A 21,571-nucleotide genomic window follows, 5' to 3' on the forward strand; every position below is an offset into this window, starting at 1 on the left:
CATAGTCAGAGGTGAGTGATGTTGCAGGCTCTTCTGGCAGTTTGCTTGTGAGGTGGGCATGGACTGGGTTAGGTGACATCATCCTGATATTCTTGCAATCACCAAGCCTTTTGTCCCTTCTGAACTTTGGTAACATGTGTGCTTTAGTGTACAACGTTGCAGTTGAAGGTTGTAATTCAGTTGCAATTGAAGGTTGGCAGTGGAGTTGCCAGAGATGCTGGTGGCACCTTTTTGTAATGATATTATTGTGCTATGTTGATGCTTGTTTGTAGTTTCCTTGGAGTGTATAGAGTCTAATTGTGAGAATCTTACACTGGCATTAAACCTGGCATAGTGGCTGCTCGCAAAAGGGATGATACGATCACACTTTATATCATAAATACTTTATGTCATAAAGTATTAATAGTTTCCAAGCTGTTCTAGGTATTTTTATATGTCAGATACACTTCCTTAGTGCAAAAAAATTTAGAAATGAAAAAAAAAATTAAAACTGTTTGCATGTAGCAATGTTGAGGAATATTCCATTTTTTAAAATATGCAATTTTCCTAAGAAACTTGAGAGAATAATATAGTATAACTTAAACAATTAAATTTTGTGTGTGACACATTTTGGAAAATGACACAGCAGTGGTTTTCCAACTTTCTCCAAGGAACCCTTTCCACATTGATTTCTTTCAGGAATTCTGTATTGCTGAGGATTTGGGGGCATGTTTACAGTGCACAGTCAGTTCATGTGGAGACATTATAAAGGAAGACTGAAGGGCAAAGAGTCTTTCAGAGTTTCTGTTACTAACCTTCTGATTGAGAACAGCAGTAAACTTTTGAGGAACTCCAGGATTCTCTTAAACACGTTTTGAAAACCACTGTGGTATGAAATAATTATCCACACTAAATATAACAGCTATTTTTGTGGTCTTTTACAGTAGTGAAGATGAATCTGAAAATTCCCAAGATGTTGAGCAGTTCAAAGCAAAACGTGAATTTTTAATGAGTGGATTGCCAGAGTCTTTAAAAAGGCAAATTGCAAAGAGAGCAGCAACACTGGAAGCATATTCCACAGCAAATTCTTGTTTTCAAACTGTGATCCATGTGCAGCAGAAGGATGATGGTGAGTGCCAATTTCCAGAGGGTTTTGTAATAGGTAGAAGTGTTTGAAAACTGTTTTACTCAGAGTAAACCCACTGTTTTAGTAAGAGTTAGGATTACAGCCTATCCTTCTCAGATAGGAGTAAGATAGCGGCCACGTCTAAAAAACTACTAAACTATTTCTATGAGCCACAGGGCCCTTTATGCTGTCAGTAAAGCTGTAATCCTGTTTTACTCACCAGAAACACTCTACTAATAAGTTATTGGAGCTTTTACTTCCAAAACAAAGCCAAACAATTCCCACATTCAGCTGAAGCCTTATACTGCAGAAGTAGAACAAACACTTCAGCATTAAAAATTTAGAAGAGTATTTTTGTTGGCATCCTTCAGTCTCGGAAGACTATGGTATCGCGCTCTGAATGGTGGTTCTGGAACAGTATCCTCTCCAGTGTACGAAGCCTGGGTAAAGCAGATATGGAGAATAAGCTGTTTCTCATGCAGCAAATTCCCCCTCTCCACACCGCTGAAATCGTCCAATGGAAAGGCAGAGGCCAATATGGTTGGTTCCAGTGGCATCGCAGGAGTTGCCAGAACATGACTGTGTTCAGCCATGAACTGCCTCAGGGACTCCGGCTCCGGATTTTGCCTGGAGGTTGACTCCTGAAGCCTTTTCCATAACTGGATATAGCCACAAGGCAGTGGAGGATTGGGATTGGAGTTTTCCTACTCTCAGATGAGCTGCCTTCCCAGGCTGCTACCCAGACTACCGGGTAGAAGAGCATTAGATACTGGTAAATAGTTGCTTCAAACCTAATATGTTTTAGAAGCACACCTGCCCCACCCCAGCTGCTCTTTTTTTTTTTATTAACACACACAAACATACAAACATACATTTAGGAGTGCTAAATACCATATACCATTACTAATTAATCATACTTTATCTCCTAACCTACTTACTCATCTATTTCTACCTCTTATTGATTTATCCATTTATTTATATAATATACAATAATTTCCCTAATGCCCTATACTATATTTTCTAAATATTCACTTTCTACCAAGCGTAAACTAACTTCAATTGCTCATTAATATTAAAACAAAATAATCTAATTACCAAAATTATCACCTCAGCTATTTTAACTCCAATCTAATTCTCCAATCTAATTACACTTTTTTCTTTGACATAATAACCACATATAAAACAATTCTTCCACACGTTTACATTTCCAGCTATATTTTTTAATACATTCTAATTCATATTTATCAATTTCATACGTATTTTTTTTTCTTCAAATAAATTTGGACCATTGTTATTAGCTGAATAAATCCTCCAATTTTCTTTAACCCTCAGATTACCCCTCAGGGTTCTTTTTCTTTCTTTCCATTTTTTCTCCTGTAATATCTTTAATAATTTATCTCTATAACAGAATCTGATAAATCCACACTTTCTTATATAGGGTGTGTTCATTCCTCCAGTTAACTGGGATATATTTTTTCCTTCTTGTTTCAACAAATTTTGTGATTTGTGCACTCCTGTTACTCTGTCAATCTTATCTTTCTTAATCTCCATCAGCACCTCTTCTTCGTCCTGTTGATCATCCTGTTGATTTTCCTCCTTGCCCGCTTTTTCACTCCCTTGTTTATCTTCTGCTTGTTTCTTCACATCTTCCAATTGTTCCTTACAGACATCTATCTGTTGGGAAAGAGTCTCCAGACTGGCTTGAATCTGTGAGGACCAATTCAGCTATTGTCGCTCCGTAACAAGCAATCTCTCCATAACAAGCAATCAAGATTTTCTGTATCCACATTTCTGGAACAGAGTCCATTTTGCAATTTCTTTCTAGTCCACTAGATGTCCACAACATATTATTCTCCTCACTTCCACCACGTCATTACTACTCTGCCATCCGCATTCCTTACATACCTCTTGCAGATAACTGTCCAGTGCGGTTAATGGAGAGAAAAACAAAATGAAAGAAAACAGTCTCATTGTCTCTGGTGCAGAGAAAACAAAGCTCTTTCACATCTAATGAGAATTATATTTATATCCAATTATGTCCAAGAATAATTCTGGATTTTTGTTCACACCCAAGTTATAGTTGTAATTATAATCCTCCACCAATTTATTCCACGACAGAGAAAAAGAGCACTTTCAACCTCCTTAAAAAGTCTCTCAATGCCTCCAGTATATCCAGGGCTTTTAGCCAAATCAGTCAATCAGAGCCGGGGACAATATTAACACTTGCTTATCTTAAATTTCCAGCTTAAACTTTACACTTCATGCTTCCCCCTCCCCTTCCATATGGCATCTCAGCACGGAGCCAGCAGCTTGATTGCAGATCACTGCACTTCCCCCAATACTGTCACAAATGGTTAGATTCCTCTGAGAAGAATGCCCCCCCCCCTTGTCGGGCTTTCAGTTTCCCAGATACCTGCACCGATGAAGATCTTATCTCTCCTAACAAAGATCTTCAGGTCCTCTTCAGACCTGCAGTATTTGGGGGAAAACAAACTGTCTCCCAGGAGCTCCTGGGGACCTGTCTGTTCGTCCACTGTTGGCTCCTCCTCCCCCCCACCCCAGTTGCTCTTGAGAGGCAGGGGACCCTGTGGGATGGGGAACACAGGGCTGCAGCAGATGTGGGAAATTGTTGAACTTGGAGTGGCTATCTTATGTAAGCAAAATTTCTTTCCCCTCAATGTAAATTTACTTTTAGATTCAAACTAATGTACTAATTTTACTGGGATTAAAAGGCCTTAGAAATTATTGCTTCTTGCTTTGGATAAAATTGAGGAAATACACTGCTTCCTTCATATGGAAAGAGGTAAGGACTAAAAAGACATAGCGAACTAAAGAATCCTTTGTTCTCCTCCCCTCCCCTCCACTCTCAAAAGCAATAGGTGTTAATGTTGCAAAACATTAAAAGAGGGGAAGGGAGGACTGGTAGGAGTAATACACAGGAGTAATGTACTTTCCTGCAGATATTTTACATCAGGGAATTGACAGGATTATAGAAGAACCATGAGAGACCAAATTTTAAGAAAGCTATCATAAGAATAACATAGAAATATAGGTTCCATTTATTTTTAAAAAGAAATATTTTTATTTAAGAGTGTGTTTCAGACTGCAAAGTGTAAGAATTTTGAACAAAACTAGCGTTGGTGATCCAGTCCTTTTTTTCAGTTGAGGGACTCACCTGTCAGGCTTCTTGCTCTTTAACATGCTCCTTGAGTTCTGAATTGGGTTTTTGTACAGTACTGTTCCTTAGTATCATTGCAGACCACCTGGTAAATTATCAACAAAGACTTTGTAAATTGATGAATAATCACTCATCATTTCAGTATCTGTAATTTCTATTTAGTAATACCTTTCAAAAATCTCTTCTTAAATGAACTTTTATTCTTTTCTAGGATGTTCTTTTTGGAGGCTGGCACCACCCACATGTTCTTTCTTAAGGAACATAAGAGAAGTTAATTCTGAAGTAACTGATTTCTCAAGGCTAACCCTTTCACTTGGTGAATTTTCAGATTTAAATGCAAAGCCTAATAGCACCAATTCTGCAATTATTATGGTTGGTATTTTGTAGATCTATATTGCCATGATAGTTTTTGGTAGATTTGATGTACAGGTGTGCCCCTTTATCTGTGGGGGTTCAGTTTCAGAACTCCCTCTACATAGCGAAAACTACGGATAAAGGCAAACACCTGTCCGTGCAGTCTGGACCCTCCGGAGGTGAGGGGAGCAGAGCTTCCCTTGCCGCTGGAGGGGGTGTATGGGGGGGGTGCACAGACCTGATCTGTGGATAACTGAATCTGCAGCTATCAAGGCCCCCCTGTACTGAATACATTTTCTTTGTAAATTCTTATTTAAGTGGATTGCCTCTACTTAAACAATGTTTTAAAATGGCATAGCTCATATGTTTTCTTGTATTTATTATGTGCTGTTGAACTCTGCTTTTAAATCTACAAAAATATTTATTGTGCTGACATTTTAATTCTTTTGTTTACAGCCATCTGGATGGCGACCAGTTTTTTCTGAAACACTACGAAGTTGTTTGTTAGAGGAGATAAGGTCTTACAACTCCCAGTTTCCTGTGAAACAATTTTTTGATCAACTCTTGAAAAAACAAGTTGCACCTGAAAATAATAAACCAGGTTTGCAATGTATGTAATTGAAATTAAAAGATGTAAATTGAATTGCTTCTTATGTGAGGTATCTGTGACTTTTGGTGAGAGATACAAAGAAGCCTGTGGGCACATTCAAAGTGCTTCTACATACATACATGGGTGGGGGGGTGCTGCTACTGATTTTTCTCCTCTAGCAACAGCCTCTCAATCATAGTTTCCAGAACTTAGCAGGGGATACTTTTTGGAAGTATAAGAGGCTACTGCTGGAGGGGAAACTGAAAGCCCCTGTTCGTGTGCTTGTGCCTGTGTGGAACATCACATACAATACTTTAAATCAATGTTTCTCAAACTGTGAGTTGGGACCCACTAGGTGGGTTGCGAGCCCATTTCAGGTGGGTCTCCAATATTTTATTTTTAAAATATTAGACTTGATGCTACCATGGTATGTGACTGCATTTGGGGAAATGTTACAGACCTGTACTTTTAACAAGCTACTATGTATAAGCTTTTAACAATGAAAGTCAATGGGACTTACTCCTGGGTAAGTGTGGATAGGATTGCAGCCTAGGATTGTTAAAAATTTTTCTGCTTGATGATATAACTTCTGGTAATAACATCACACGCAGTGGGTCCTAACAAATTATCATTTTAAAAAGTAGGTCTTGGTGCTAAATGTGTGAGAACCACTGCTTTAAATCATCTTTACCCTTGTGATTAAATAGTTATCTTCTGTATTTGTTTCTGATATTATCTGTGAGAGGTGCTAAAAATCACTCATTGGCTTAACATGTTGTACATTTTGTTTTTATCTGATTAGTAAGTAAGTGTAAAGTTGTCAGCTTGGGGGCAGATACAATATCTGACAATCGGAAAGAAACGAAAAGAAAGCGGAAAACTGAAGACCAAAAATCCAAAAGAAAGAAACAAATGAAAAAAACAGAAATAGAGCTGTCAGACCATATTTCCAAAGAACCATGTGTAAATCAAACTAGAATGGAAAATATGCACTTAATTGATACGGATAAGACTGAGAAGCCTGAAATGATAATAGAAGACTCTAAATTTGGATCTGCAATTACCGCAGGTACTGGCCTACAAGTCGATCCCACAGATAAGCCAAGGGCAGGTTTTGAGCCAACAATCATGGAATTTTCTATGACCCTCGGATAAGTCGGGAGTTAAACTTAGGGGGGTGTCTCACTATAGTTTTGTCTGATTTTACCCGAGGCCAGATCCTGAAAAATAACCCACCACTAATTGTTACCTAAGAACTGTAGTCTCTAATTTATTAAAAACATAGTAAAAGATCAAAAGATACATTTTTATTCTTTTTAAATTCTGGTCTTCATCACCTTCTTGTAAGCACTATCAGAGTAAGTGCACTGTAAACAACATACCAGTAAAGCAGTGGTATTCCACATACCAGGTTCCCAACCTGGTATTCATGTACTCCCAGGGACACTCAACAGGGACACTCCCAGGGACACACATAGCTAGATAAAGTACCCTTTAGGGGTACTTGAAAAAGTATAATGGTAGAAAAAGGCAGGTCATGCTCCAGAATGCCTTGCAAGGCCGGAATGCCTTGCAAGGACCAGCAAGGCAGGAAGGGAGGTAGCTAGCTGACTGTGAAAGCTCCACCAATAGCTAGTTTTTGGTCATCAATTCATGTATGAACCAGTGACTGAAAACCAGCACAGTAAAAAAAGCTGAAACGTAATATGGAAAGTGATCAATCACCCAGAATTTCTCAGCACACTTCTGGTGCAAAACAGTGCAAAGGCAGAGTCTTCTGTTCTTCGAACAGATAAAAAGAGAAAATACTGTGATAAATACATGGTCTGGGCTTTCATATAGAGGAGATGAGGGCTTGTATTATTAATTACAAACATTTTGCTAATATGAAGGGTACAATGTATGGAAATGGGCTGCCAAGGGATATGCAAGTGAAAAAGGTTGAGAACCACTGCAGGAGATCCATGAATCAAATCCACCTTTAAGGTGTCTGGTGTGTTAAACCAGAAGCTCTACATACAACATACAACCCATAATACATAACTGGGAGTGTGCAATTCAGTTCACAGCAGAGAGATGCAGCTGCATATATTTGCAACCCTTTTTACTCAGAAGTAGACCCACTGCTTTCCATGGGTGTTATTCTTAAGTAGGGGTGCATTGAACTGTAGCCTGCTTCAAATGGAAAGGAGGATTCCCATCCTGGTGTTTCAAAAAAAGAGACCTGCTTTGCAAGCATTTGCAAAGCAGAACCAGGCTGCAGCAGAAGGAAGGAGAATAAGAGGATAACAAATTGCTTCTAAGGAGCTGTGCCTGCCTGCTGCTTGAGAAACGTGGCACCTGTCTGCTGCTTGAGAAAACTTTTCAGAGTTGAAAGGCTTTGCCCTCTGATTGACCCGGAGATAAGGCGAATTGATAATTTGAGCTTGATTACTTGACAAAAATTTCACGCACTATACTATAGGCGAGTATCTATGGTAATTCTGTTCCTGGTAACTGTTTACATTTGATAATACTTCTGAAAATGTTTGTTAGGACAGTTATGATAAAAGTTTGCTTCACACATAGCTAGATAAAGGGGCACCCCATTCTCAGAATACTGGTCTGGAGTGGTCTGGCATTGCCCTGTTCACGCAAAATGATAACTCTGCCATGGCTGCTGGTGACACATTATTTTGAGTGTGTTAGTTTTCACAGAATTTCATCAGAGCACAGCCTGAATGGACCACAGTGGGGTTTATATGTGTTTAACCCATTTTTGCCTAGCCCATAGACATTTGGTCCCTGTTGCATATATGCAGCGTTGGGTAGAAATGGCTTAAAACATAAAAACAAAATGACTTTGGTCCAATTATGTAGCAGGATCTTGTGCTAGAAGGGAGACGTTTCCCTCCCTTGTTTTCAGTTTTCTAAGATTCCCCAAAAGCTGCTCTTGAGGATCACGGGAAATAATTTTTGCAGGGCATGGGGAGCTACAGGGACACACACACACATGTGCAAATGGACCTTCTGCTCAGATAGTGGGGTCTTTTGAGTTTAAGCCACTAGAGAGTTATTTTATATTATCAATATTAGACCATAGTTTTTCACAAGAATTGTGTATTTAGTGTCTTTTTTATCTTTAAATTTGCATGTGTTTTAGTCTGTGGCTTAAAGACTCAAGCAACATGTTAAATTACGTTTTAAACTCTTCCAACCATGAAAGCCTTAGTATGTTTGTAATTCTGTCTACTTATTCTGGAAGTGCTCCACCCAAACCAGTAAGACTGCTTCTGAATGAATAGTTGGAACATTTGTGTTTGGTTTTATTTTGTCAAAATAGGAAAGTCAGACCATATCTAATAATAAATTATGCAAATTCTCATAATACTGTTATCCTGAACTGCCAATTTGGAAATCAATTCTAATGAAAATAGTAGGACCTACTTTCAAGTAACTGTGTCCAAGATTGAAAGATAAAACCTTTTTCAAATATTTTATTGAGAAAAGACAATATATTGTAAGGCAAGACTTGCAGATTTAGATTTTCATTCTTTTTTGAGTTACGAAAAGGTACTAAAACTTTCATTTATCAATACTGTTCAGAGCTGACTTCTCTGGAATTTTCCCCCTACTAGTCATATTTCAATTTGGCTTCAATATCAATTTAGAAGTACATTAGAAGATCTGAACATTGCTGGGTTACTCTCTTGGGGTAATTATTCAAATGGGTATTTTCCTGTGTTTGTGCCTGCAGGTTTTGAAAATGAAGAGATACTCTGGACAGAAAAATATCAGCCACAGAATTCCAGTGAACTTGTAGGCAACACTGAAGCAGTTAAAAAGTTACACAGGTTAGCGGTTGCTGAATTTCATATTTTGTGTGTGCCTCTAAAAGACCAGGCTGTTGCAACACCTGGACTTGTTTCAGATTTATATAATGACCTGCTTTACTGTTTTACGAACTCTGGTTAATAGTAACCGTGGTTATAGCTGACAAAAGTGAAGGGGCATTTCCTAATCACTATAGCTTTTTTTAACCATAATTAAATCTGCATTAGGTCAATGTTTGAAATTCTAAGGACTTCATTTGGTCAGCTTAGCTCATGAAACCTACTTTCTAAACATCTCTAAGTTTAAAAGCATGGAGTGTTTGACATAAGAACTTACAAAATGAAAACTGCCGCAAGTGTGCATTGGATGCCTCTGGATTCAATTAGGATACATTGTGAGGCTAGACCTGAGATGCCTTGCTTCTGTATGTATTGCTGCTATTTTCTCTTTGTTTTTAGGTGGCTGAGTGAATGGAAAAGAAGAGCTGATTGGGAAGAAAACAGAAATCAAAAAGAAGAGAAAGGTAGCAGTCAACATACTCAAATCTTTCCATAATCTAAAATATTCTAAAAATATGAATTGATTATGAATATTCAGCTATTTTGATAGTCTAGTGAGAGATAACATGGGTACATAATAAAGGCAACCATAGTTAGAAAATGTAATGTTTTTCTAGATTCAGGCACTTCTTAATGTTCATTTCTGATTTGCAAAAGGTGACATTATATGTTCACTTTGATTTCATTTATTAGAATCATTGGACAGTGTGGATTTTAAAGATGACCAATCAGATGACGAGGAAGAAAGTCTTCTCTGTAATACTATGCTGCTTATTGGCCCACCAGGCGTAGGAAAGACTGCCGCAGTTTATGCTTGTGCACTGGAACTTGGCTTCAAGGTTGTGTTAAGTAGTTACTTGTCTAATAAATGTGGTCTTGTGAAGTATTTTTTTCATATTTTTATACTGCCCTTCCTCCAGGAGCTCAGGGTGGGACATAATAGTTGCTTCCCTCCTTTTGTCCTTCAACAACCTTGTGAGGTAGGTGAGCCTGAGAGAATTACTGACCCAAGGTCACCCAGGAAGCTTCATGGCTGAGTGCAGATTTGAATGTGGATCTTCCAGGACTAAGTATCAAACAAATCTAATTGTTATATTCCCACAGATTTTTGAAGTTAATGCTTCATGCCAACGTAGTGGAAGGCAGATACTTTCTCAGCTGAAGGAAGCTACTCAATCTCATCAGGTGGATAAACAAGGTGTAAATGCTCATAAGCCATGCTTTTACACCAGTTGTAGTAGCACTAAATCACCAAGTAAGTAAAGTCCTTCTTTGTTTTATCAGTAGAAAAGTAAAAATTTGTTGGAATGATTAAAAATGGTATATTGGCAACCTTCAGTCTCGAAAGACTATGGTATCGCGCTCTGAAAGGTGGTTCTGGCACAGCGTCTAGTGTGGCTGAAAAGGCCAATCCGGGAGTGACAATCCCTTCCACACCGGGAGCAAGTGCAGTCTGTCCCTGGTCTGTCTCCCTGGCTATGGGCCTTCCTAAAAATGGTAAACCACTTAAAATGGTAAACCACTAAAAAGAACTATGGTGTATTATGCACTTGATCTTGCATAAGCAGAACTCAATTTGCCTAGTAACCCTGATTACCATTTTTGTTACTATTACTACTTGTTACTTCATGGGGATGGGGGCTCTCTCTGATTAGTCCACTCCACAGCCTGTATTTCAAGCTGCTACTGTACAACAAATAAGGAGTAGTGCTGGGTGAATCAGCCTGGTCCTTGCTTACCTGTCAGCAGTATGTCAAGGAAAGAAGTGTGCTTTCTTCCTCTGGCTTGTCAGGACCCCACCTTTCCACACCTTGTCTGTGGTAGCAGCACTCCTGACAGGGACCATTGTTTCCAGCTTCACTTGCATAACTTGAAGTGCCCAGGTGGTCATGTTCCCTAGAAATGAAGAATGTGCAGTGCACCTCAGGACTAGAGTGGCTAAAGAATGGAAACTTAAAGCTGACATATTTGTACATATAAATGGCACACTTGTCTTCTCCACTGGTTCCTTGCGACTGCCTGCCCTTTGCCTATAGCCAGATCCATGAAGCTTTTAAGAATTGAGGTGTGTGGAAGTTGCAGGTAGGGGTGGAGGGAGAAGGCTATCTTCCAGTTCTTCAGGCAAGTGACATCAGAATCCCCAACTTGTACCAGTTCTGTTTTGGAGGTCTGCCTGGAAGCCAGAACATAGTACCTCAAAACCTCTTGCTGACCCAGCACTATCACACCTACACAAAAGCATCACAAAGGACATACTGCATCAGCACAGAATTGCCCACACTGCTGTCCATAATCTGGATATCTATAAGTCAGGCATCCATAACTTGGACCCAGTGTATTCCGAAAGTGGATAGGTACAGTAATTGATTTTTAAGGCTAAAATAAAACCTGTGTTTCAGAAAAAAATTCTCCCAGAAAAGAGCAGTCCCCAAGGAAGCTTCCAGTTTCCCCTAGAAGAGTTGGATTAAAGCAAGGGATGGTACCTAAAACACTTGCAAACTATTTTAAAATCTCTTCCAAGCCAAAGAAAGAAAAAGTGCAAGGAAACAATGAAGGTAGGTTTTCCACATCAGATGTGTGTGCTCATTCTTTGAAGATGGGGAATAGAGTCAGTTGTTTTTAGTTGTTTGATACAAAATTAAAATTGTGTTTTTGTAGGCGTGGAATAGACAATGAAGTTGTCAGCCATAAAAAGTGATGCATTAACCACTGCAGCCTTGTTAAAGATTTATTTCTCTCTGAGTACCAGTTGTAGAGGAGCAATGGCAAGAGAGAGGCATGTCTTTCTCTATTGATTGTGGGCTTTCCAGAAGTAACGGATGGGCACAGGATGCTTAACTAGATTAATCTTTGGCCTGATCTAACAGGGCTTGCCTTAAGTTCTTATGCTTGGAAGTATTTGCCTGTGTTGCTCCTCCTCCCCACATGGGCTGCTGCAACTGTTGATTCCCTGCCTGCTGCTGTGAGACCATCCAAAATGTTGCTTTAGGGTTGGCAGCAGGATAGTGCTCCATACATTGTACTTGAACATGCTGTGGGGGTGACATGAATGCCTTTCTCACTGTTTTCTAGTGTTAATGCTACTGACATTTAAGCGAGGGAGATGAACCCCCTGTTTAATGTGGACTATTGGTATGGAAGCACATGGGTTCATCCTCTATTGTAGCATTGGAGCTCACAGCTCAAAAGACTAGGACAGAATATGAAGTATACACAGTTTCCTTTGTCTTCCCTTGTGCTAAACAAAGCAGTACTATGGAACCACACATAGGATTCTCTGCAACAAGGTTCTGTTGACCTTGGTGAATAAGAGTCATATGTGCAATCTGTATGAGTCACTATTCCCTTTGCAGTTACCCTGAGGGAAGTTTTTTTTATCACTATTGATAAGTGCTAAACTACAAGGTTGACCTGGTGGGAATGATTTCCTAAAATTTGCAGATTAAAAAAAAAGAGCTGATGCATCTTTATGGTGGCCATTGGCAGGGTCTTTATTTTCCATTAATATACGTAACAATGTATTTTGTATCCATACAGAAAATAAGGAATGCTTATCTGAAGAAAAAATTCAAACAAAATTGATAAAGCAGGGAAGTGTCAAAGAGGAATCTAGTAAAAAATCTGCAACTTCTCTCATTCTCTTTGAAGAGGTAAAGTATAAATTAAAGTCCTGGTCTCTGAAGCAAAAGATTTGGTGCATATCTGGCATATAACACAAAATGCTCAGAGTTGGCTGCTTGTGCCTTATCTGGCTTTCAAAGAAAGCTGGAGAGTGGGAAGCAGGGCACGGGAGGGAATGGGCAGGAGGGAGTTAGATCCTGAACTCTGTGTCAGGCCTTCCAGACTGACACAGAGTGAAGTCTGCACTGACAAAATAGCCAACACAGAATTGAGAAGACCCATTGTGGTGCTTGGGGCTTTCCCCTCCCCCTGAGACCTCCAGCAACTGTTGCAGGGCCACAGGATGCAGTGGTAGCCACTTTGGTGCCGCTGCACATGGCAGCACTGCTGCCTTTATGATTGGGCTGTGAGGCATCCTGAAACATGCACAATATATTAAATATTTTCAATAGTTTCAGATTGTCTAAATTAGAAAAATGTTCTAAATATAAAAACCCCTGATCTTTCAACAGCAAAGGAAAGTTGAAAATGTATCTGAAGTTGATAATCTTTACAGATGGGTAAAATCTTAACTAATCTATTCTAAATTCTTAATTTTGTTTTGATAATATTTAATGTCGGAGACACTACATAACAGGTCAAATGGATTTTAAACTTTTTCAACTGAGAAAGCTAAATAACTTATACTAGATGTGGGTTAATTTGAAAATAAAGTAAAAATAAGAGTTGTAGAATACTAATATGACTAAACATCTTATACTTCTTATAGGTTGATGTAATATTTGATGAGGATGTTGGATTTCTAAATGCAATAAAGACATTTATGACTACTACAAAGAGACCTGTTATTCTTACTACCAATGGTGAGTAGCAGTCATTTTAATGAGCTTCTCATGATCACTAAAATCATGAGCGGAGGCTGGGAGGAGAGAACATTGCTTAGGAAATCATGCTTTTATGTTTCAGAACTGAAAAATGAAAAGTGATTAAAACATACTTTAGTTGCCCAGATAAAACTGCAGCGTATCTAAACCTAATGTTTTTGTTTAGAGGTAAAAGTTGATGCTGACTTTTTGGGCCCTTGGTTTTTGCTGAAGATCTCCTTACATTTAGCCATGGTACCCTGTTGGTACACATGTATAATGTGGGTAGGATTCAGTCAGGGAGATACTTTCGGGCCCTTGAGAAAGCTGAAGCTGATTTGGTCCTGGCCACAGAGTGTGTTTCCCAAAATTAGTACAAACCTTTAGAAAGGAGCACCTTAGGAAACTGTTCTGCAAACCTATCGCTCTCAAATATAGAACTTTGCATTCTTGATGCATCCAAAATACAGTTGCACTTTGCCTTTTTACCTTAACCTCCTTGGTCTTTGCAAGCTTTTCAACCATGTTTAACTTTAAATTCTAAATTCAGTAACACTTCCAACAGTGAGGGTATAACAGACTTGGATCCAAATGTGCCCTTTTGCATGTGGAAGCTGTTCTCTGCTTGCAGAATGGCTGGTTTTATATCTGGTGATAAAGCATTGCACAAGAAAAGTGACACCAAAACTAAAGATGTTCTTTCCATTTCCACAAGAGCTTGTGCTTATAGATATAACTTGCTACCATCATTGCCATCTTCCTGCCAAAAATAACCTGGAATAACTGGGTCCCATACAAAAGAGATCCTTCTGGAGACAGAATGCTTCAAAATATGTCCAGATGGAATAGATTCCCCACCACAACCATATGCATGGTTACTTTGACTAAAGTCCCACTTGCATTCAGACTGCTACATGTGACTTGAAGTTGTGTTTTTTAAAAAGAAAAAGCTGGGGGTGGGCATAAATTGAAAGTGACAGTGAGGTTGAGGCTTGTGAATGAGGACCTCTGCTGCTGTTCTGCTACAACAACTGCTATCTACCTTTTAATACTAGTTGCTGAGGGGACAAATAAGAGTTGTTGTTTTCATGACCTTGGTTGCTGTTGGAAATAGCTTGCTTAGACCCCTTTTTCCTTGTTATGACCCCTTGTTTTCCATCTGTTATGCCCTCTTTCCCCAACCTGCCCCACCTCTGTTTCAATCTTTATCTTCCTTCCCCATGTGTCAGATAGTCTAATGCAACTTCCTACCCACTGCAGCACAGAATGACCTCTTTCAGTAGCACTTGTACAAGTACTTGTGAAACAGAGCTAGTGGCTGTTTTCCTTCTTTAGATCCATGCCAAAGTAACTTAGGTTTCTATTCACTGAATTCAGGAGTTGTTTTGGTGTGAAGTCATTGAAAGTTGATTTCTCTTGACCCCTTGTCTTTCCTCCCCCCCCCCCCTTGCAACTTGTATTTACAAGGGCTACATTTTAGTATTAGCTTTCAGGTATTCTTATTCTCTCTTTAGTGAGGAAAAATTTTTAAATGATCAAGTTTTAAAAGCTTTAACTGTGAATCTCTTGAACAGATCCATCATTTAGTTTAATATTTGATGGCTGCTTTGAAGAAATAACCTTCTGTGCTCCTTCTTTGGTAAGTCAGTTTTAGAAGATAAGCTGTCTTGATTTTAATTTCTTTAGTATGACAAAACACTGTCAGACTTATTCTCCAACTACAGTTTAATTTTTAAATTTGTTTAATTTTTATAAATCATATTTACTTGTGGAAGTGATAGAAGGTAATACAGAATGAAGGGTAATATGCCATTAGGGCCAATGCTTAAAAGCTTGGAGGCTTAAAAACCACCCCATTTTCTTTTAGGGAAAAGCTTGGAAATTGCAAACTGACTGTTCTGCTGAATTGGCAGCTCTGCAAAAAATTGGCAGCTCTGCCAAATCTCATGGTTGCTCAAGGAGTCTAGCTACTGGCAAGAGTTAAATTTTAGAACAACATATTCCCTTTGAAAGTAGGAGGATACTGGGAAACTCCTGTCTTTGAGGCTCTCTGTTTGAATGGCAAACTAAAACAGATAACAATGAGCAGATGAATACCCTTAGCAAAGACAGTTTACAGTTTTAAAAATGTTATTCTTTCATGCTTTTTAGAGCAAAGGACAGTGTTACATGCATTACATTAAAACAGTGGAAGAGCTGTTTGGTATTTACACAGAAGTCTCACAGAAGTGCCAAAGAATATCACCATGTTTGCATGTCTGTCAGTTATTCATCAAAGCTTTAAATAGTTTTTGTCCTTAAAGAGTAACCAACATATATATAGAGATATGGTAGCATTAGAAGTAAGTTTTAACTGTCTGATTTTATTAAAATGTTTGATTAAATCATAGAAACACATAGAATGGTGAGAGCCATTTCTAGTTAAAAAATCATTGTCAGTCGCACAGAGAAACAGCTTAGAAGGCTGCTTTGCTAGGTTAACAGACTTTGGAATTTGGAAAAGTTGCATCTCAAAGATAAAACTCTTTCTTGGCAGCAATATATGGCCAAGCCAAGATGTTACAAGCGGGGAAAACACACATATTTGCAACATTGTAGTAAGGAAAGCTTTAGTTGGCAGGCTGAAATTGGGTTTTTAGCTAGCAAGACACAGACACCTGCAGATACAAGTTTAGAAAAGAATACATTTAATGAAGATAAGCAAAAACAATCATGAAAAAGCCTCTGTTTGAGTTGTAACTGACATAAGGAACATGTAATTTGTTTAAAGGTAAATGAGAAACGGATTTCTTAAAAGAAATCCTATATACAGTGAGAGTTTGGCTTGTTTTATATTAAAATATATGAAAGGTATATCACTATAGATCCCTTAAATGTACTCAGAGTAACTGGTCACGAATAGAATTAAGGCACAGAGAAAATTGTTAAACAATAGATCAAAGGACCTTGCTTAACAAAGGTTGGCAGAGAGCCCCACAGTGTTTTGCTGAGAACAGAAGATAAGGCGGATGGCTCAAACAAGGCCATCCTAATCAAGAAAGGAGATGTATGCCAAGAAATAGGTCTAAAGACTTGCCAAGAAAAGGCCAGTTCTGAATAAAATAAGGTTACAGTGCACTCTACTGGTTCTTGAAAACTTTGTATTCTATATGCTTAAATGTATAATTTTGCCTTATTTGGAACCTATAACTTGAAGCTCACCAATCAAGTGTCTCTAAGGCTATCTACAGCCTATTAAGAGTAAGCCCCATCTATTATGTCAAACTTCAGCCAATGGGATGTTCAACATCTTCAAACAAAGGACCCAAAATGTTATAAAGGGTCTGGTTAAGATTGACACATGCTCTCAATGCTTTGGACAGGAGTCCCTTGAGACGCCCGTTGCTGACAACGAAATAAAAGCTTGCAGACAATCACATACTACTGAGTCTTGCTTTTGAACCTTGCAACAGAAGGGGCTTCATTTTACTGTTGCACAGAAAAAAATTGTAGACAACTTGCTTTATCATATGGATAGATTTCATGTGGTGGGATATAAATTAAATACATACATAATAAATTACATTTTAGCCATGTAAGCTGATCATTATATGCAATGATTTTCAAGTTGGTATTATTTCATATGTTCCAGTTTTAGCAAACCTCACTGCTGTGTATCTTACCCATATCCATCCAGACTGCAATTATTTATAGTATTCAGAAGCAGTGTTTGTCTTAATTTACAGCAAGCTTCTTCTAATGTCCACTGTACATGGAATGGTTTGGTCTTCTACTGTTGCATGACTACACAATTTTAAAATATTGCAGCAAAGAGCAGAATTAACTTTTAACTGCCATATTTTTCTAAACATTAGCATAACTAACATTTGTTTCATATTTGATTAGTAAGGGTTGTGTTAAGATACACCATGTAGGCACAGTTTCTTTCCGTGTAAAATAATATATTATGATTTTTCTAGTGACTTTTTTCTCATCTGTTTTACTTCAGATAAATGTTGCTAGCTATCTCCAAGTTCTCTGTTTGGCTGAGAATTTAAGAACAGATGTAAGAGATTTTGCTGCTTTGTTAACTGCAAATAACTCTGACATCAGGCAAAGCCTTCTCCACTTACAATTCTGGGTTAGAAGTGGTGGTGGCTTCTTGAAAGAAAAAGGTCTAATGCTGCATAGTAAGTAGGACCAAATTAAAATTTCAGTTTCATGTTGTGCTGAACAATTCTTTAGTACTTTAAACAGCAAGCTTAGACAGTTCTAGTATATAATGTTATTGAATGACCTGCAGTACAGTTTGGAAATCTGAAATATGAGATATTTTGTAGTTGAAGATACAGATTCCTGCTTCAAGACAGGGACAGGGCAGAGAATAGGATGAAACTTGCAGAAATGTGGGGAGATGAAGTTGTATGGTGGAAGTATCAATAAATTGCAACTTGGGGTGGTGTAAGACAGCAAACAATTAGTGCATATTTATTTAATGCCCTTTGTTGAGGCTTCCATTTGACTATTAGAAGCAATCTATCAAATGTGCAAGGTAGCATAGAGAAAAGAAATTTCAAATTTGGAAAAACTAAAAGTATTTATACAGACAGCTCTTGATTAACACAGTCTTAATTTGCCCATTTTCAAAATAGTTCAATTTGTAAATTAATACTGGAAGTCTAATCTTCACTGAGAATAACATGGTCAATTCGTTGCTAATGAATAACCCCATTAGGCACTTGCAGCTTCCTGGGGGAGGAGGTCTCCTCTAAAGTCAAAAAATAAGGGAAAGAAAATGCATTCACAGAGCAGTGATTTAGTGCTTTCTTAGCTTCTTTTCGCTTCTTTTCTGGCAACTATATTTTCATCAATGTTTTCTCAACCATCAATGTTAGCAGCCACTCGCACTCCCAGTAGTCTCCCTTTTTCACACCATGCAAGCAGAAGTCACCAGTCATCAGCATGAGTGTTCAGTGACTTTTCCCCTATCCTATACCATATATTGGTTCCTGTGGAAAAAATATTTTTAATCACTGCATTTTTAATATACAGGGTGACCCAAAAGTAGGTGGACAGTAGGTGGAATAAATGTTATCATTTAGTGACCACCTACTTTTGGGTCACCCTGTATACTCAGATTTCCAGGAATACAACCTCATGTAATCAAGAGCTTCCTGTACTTGGTACTTTTGTACCAAAAAAAAAAAAAAAATAGGAAGGGGAGGAAATGTTATAGTTACTGCAACTTATTGTTATTATTATTAACAGTATTTATATACCGCTTTTCAAAAAAAAGTTCACAAAGCAGTTTACAGAAAGAAGTCAAATAACTAAGCTTGGAATTCCTTTTGTGTAGAGGAATGCAAAGAGGTAGGAGGCGCAGAGCAGATTACTTGCATTGAAGAAACAAGTGATCCCAAGAGCAGTAAGCCTTGCCCTCAACTTCTGAATGTTCCAAAATGTGACACCGGCTGCTTTGAGCACCTGCTGGGCCTTAAGAACATTTTTTTGCCATCCGAAGACTTGTTCTCATTCCTTAAGGTATGTTTATATTGATATAAGGTAGTTACCTACTGCTGAATGGTACTGATATACTGTGGCTTTCTGGGTATTCAGAAAATGGACCATAATAGTTATCTATACAGTATCTTCTTTTTCAAATGACTTTGCTCACTTGCTGCTTCCATTGCAGTAGAAAACCCCCCAAGAGTAAGCTTACCATTAATTTAAGTAAAATGGAATACAGTTACAACAGCTCTGCAATACCTCAGACTAAAAATATATTTCCATGAGTAACTTTGTAGGCACTGTTCATCAGATTTAGGCCACCGCATCTTTCAGGTTTGAGGAAGGGCTGTTGCCTCTATTTGTTCGTTGGCCATTCCTTGCATGTTTTCATATTATGCTCCTTGCGCTTAGGTGGGCTACCAATTCATTAGAGAATGACTATTAAAATTATCAATTCCATTTTTTAGCGTGAAATCACAACAGAAGAAGAATGGAGTAAGCTGGTGCATCTGCTTACAGAATTCCAGATGAAGAATATAGACTTCATTAATAGTAATCTTCAATTCATTTTACCTTTACCAGTTGCAATACTCCCAGAACCAATGCAAATGGATAACCCTACTCTTAACGTGATTGTAGAAAATTCTTCAAATGATAAATCCTTGGACTACTTGGAAAAAGCTAGTCCTGTGAAAAAGGTCAAGACAAAACGCCAGAGAAACATGGCTCTGCTGGATGATAGTGATTTATTTGAGAGTGAATTAAATTATTCTGGATTCGTTACTGTGCCATCAGACACAGTTAACTTAGAAGAAGGAAAAAAAGGTGAACTTCAACCTGTGACTGATAGCACGATGGCATTGAGCACTGGCAAAAAACCAAAAGGCTCTGCTCTTGCATTCCAATGCCTAAACTCATTGTCGGAATTTGTGGAGAATATGTCTTTCTTAGATTTTTGTTTCCACAGTAAGACTCAAGAATCTAAGCAATCAGGTAAACTTGAGGAGTTTCTTTGGACAAAAGGCAATGTAAAAAATGGTGTCTCTGATGAATCCAGTGTGGAGTATAATACCTGGTGGAGCTCCCAAAGCTCTAGTGAACTGAAAGCAACTGTGGAGGCACTAAGTTTTAATAAGTGCTTTAAGAATATTTCAAGGACCATGAACAGCTACTTGAAGTCTCATAGAGGTCTTGGGAAAGATGAACTCGAAGAACTTACACTTCATGTTTCAAAAGACCAAGCCAACATCCATTTTAGTCAATCAACAGCTAATGCCAGGTAAGATCTAATATACATCAGTATTATTTTTATGAAGAGGGGAAAAGTTGCTATTAATGCATAAAGCAGCCTGTGGCTGACATGAGGTAGTACAAATGAAGATACACTGTGATTTCAATGTCTTTTAATCTTGCATTTAATATCTTCCATAGCTGAAATGCCTCTTAGATTAGGCTCCGATAGATAATCGCTTTTCAGTTGACTTTGATGGTGATCCTTCTGGTTGCAAGGCTGAATATTATTGGGAAAAGGCCAAAGAGAGCTAAGCCTTCTCCTTTCATTTCTACATGAAAGAAAATTCTTATATACAGATAGCAGTATTCCTATAGTTGAAATTAATGAGGAAGCTGGCTTGCACAGGAGCTGCATGTGTGAAATTGTGGAAATTTGGCTCCATCTCAAAAATCATTGACTGATTAAAAAATTACTCAAAACATACACTAATACAGGTTCTCAGTCAAAATTAGATAAAAACCAGGCTTGCCACTCAATTATACCTAGTATTGCCAAGCTGGATTCTTAATAGATTTTGATTTTTATAGCCCACATGAGGTTGAAAGTAGACATGACAGCAGCAGACCCATTTTTCAAGTGTGGATCTGCTCCAATCCTATATAAAGGAAGTGGAGAGTAACTAATTTTAAGCATAAAAGGATTGTGCAGATAAGGATGCTGAGCTCCTCCCCCCCCCCGATTTTATTTCCCTTACCACCCATGCCATACCCAAGATGTCAGAATCTTGCTGAGAAAAGTGCACAGGGTACACAGGTTACAAGGGAAGCCAGAGAGAAGGTTTAACAGCACATCTTTTTTGCTTTTAAAACTAGCCCCTCTTTCCCCTCCCTGATAAGTGATTGGGTTTTAATGTGGTATCTGTACTAAAAAACAACACTGTGCTACTACCCTGTCTAGTTTTAGCTGAAGAATACGTGACTACCTTGTTGCTTTAACATGCAGGTTTTGTTTTATCTTATTGCTGCTTCACTACTGCAATAAATTTTATAAATCCATAATGCATTTTGTTCCTAAACTTACCATGGGATCAGCTGAATAAATTTTGACTTTGAATCCTACAATCTAATTTGCATCCATTAAAAATCCAATGGGATATGCCAAATCACAAATTTCAGTGAGATTTGGACTTAATTTTTGAATTAAGTATCTAAAGGCTTAGTATCTTCAAGCACAGTTTAAGATATAACCACATATCCAACTTTGAAAAT

At 38.2% G+C, this 21,571-nt stretch overlaps 1 protein-coding gene across 3 annotated transcripts in view; it reads left to right on the forward strand.

The window, feature by feature from the left end:
- Nucleotides 1-21,571, forward strand: part of ATAD5 (ATPase family AAA domain containing 5) — a 37,325-nt gene that overhangs the window by 10,550 nt on the left and 5,204 nt on the right. Inside the window, exons 7-21 of one of the 3 annotated variants that reach the window (XM_066613534.1) lie at nt 924-1,108; nt 4,495-4,655; nt 5,094-5,247; nt 6,029-6,295; nt 8,963-9,059; nt 9,498-9,562; nt 9,792-9,937; nt 10,203-10,353; nt 11,498-11,653; nt 12,636-12,748; nt 13,489-13,582; nt 15,157-15,221; nt 17,571-17,751; nt 18,918-19,102; nt 19,537-20,348. In XM_066613534.1, coding sequence (XP_066469631.1) covers nt 924-1,108; nt 4,495-4,655; nt 5,094-5,247; nt 6,029-6,295; nt 8,963-9,059; nt 9,498-9,562; nt 9,792-9,937; nt 10,203-10,353; nt 11,498-11,653; nt 12,636-12,748; nt 13,489-13,582; nt 15,157-15,221; nt 17,571-17,751; nt 18,918-19,102; nt 19,537-20,348 — 2,832 coding nt within the window. The remainder of the gene's footprint in view (nt 1-923; nt 1,109-4,494; nt 4,656-5,093; nt 5,248-6,028; nt 6,296-8,962; nt 9,060-9,497; nt 9,563-9,791; nt 9,938-10,202; nt 10,354-11,497; nt 11,654-12,635; nt 12,749-13,488; nt 13,583-15,156; nt 15,222-17,570; nt 17,752-18,917; nt 19,103-19,536; nt 20,349-21,571) is intronic. The other 2 variants (XM_066613535.1, XM_066613536.1) reach the window with 2 other exon arrangements.

This window comes from Tiliqua scincoides, chromosome 2, assembly GCF_035046505.1.
Source record: "Tiliqua scincoides isolate rTilSci1 chromosome 2, rTilSci1.hap2, whole genome shotgun sequence".
NCBI lineage: Eukaryota > Metazoa > Chordata > Lepidosauria > Squamata > Scincidae > Tiliqua > Tiliqua scincoides.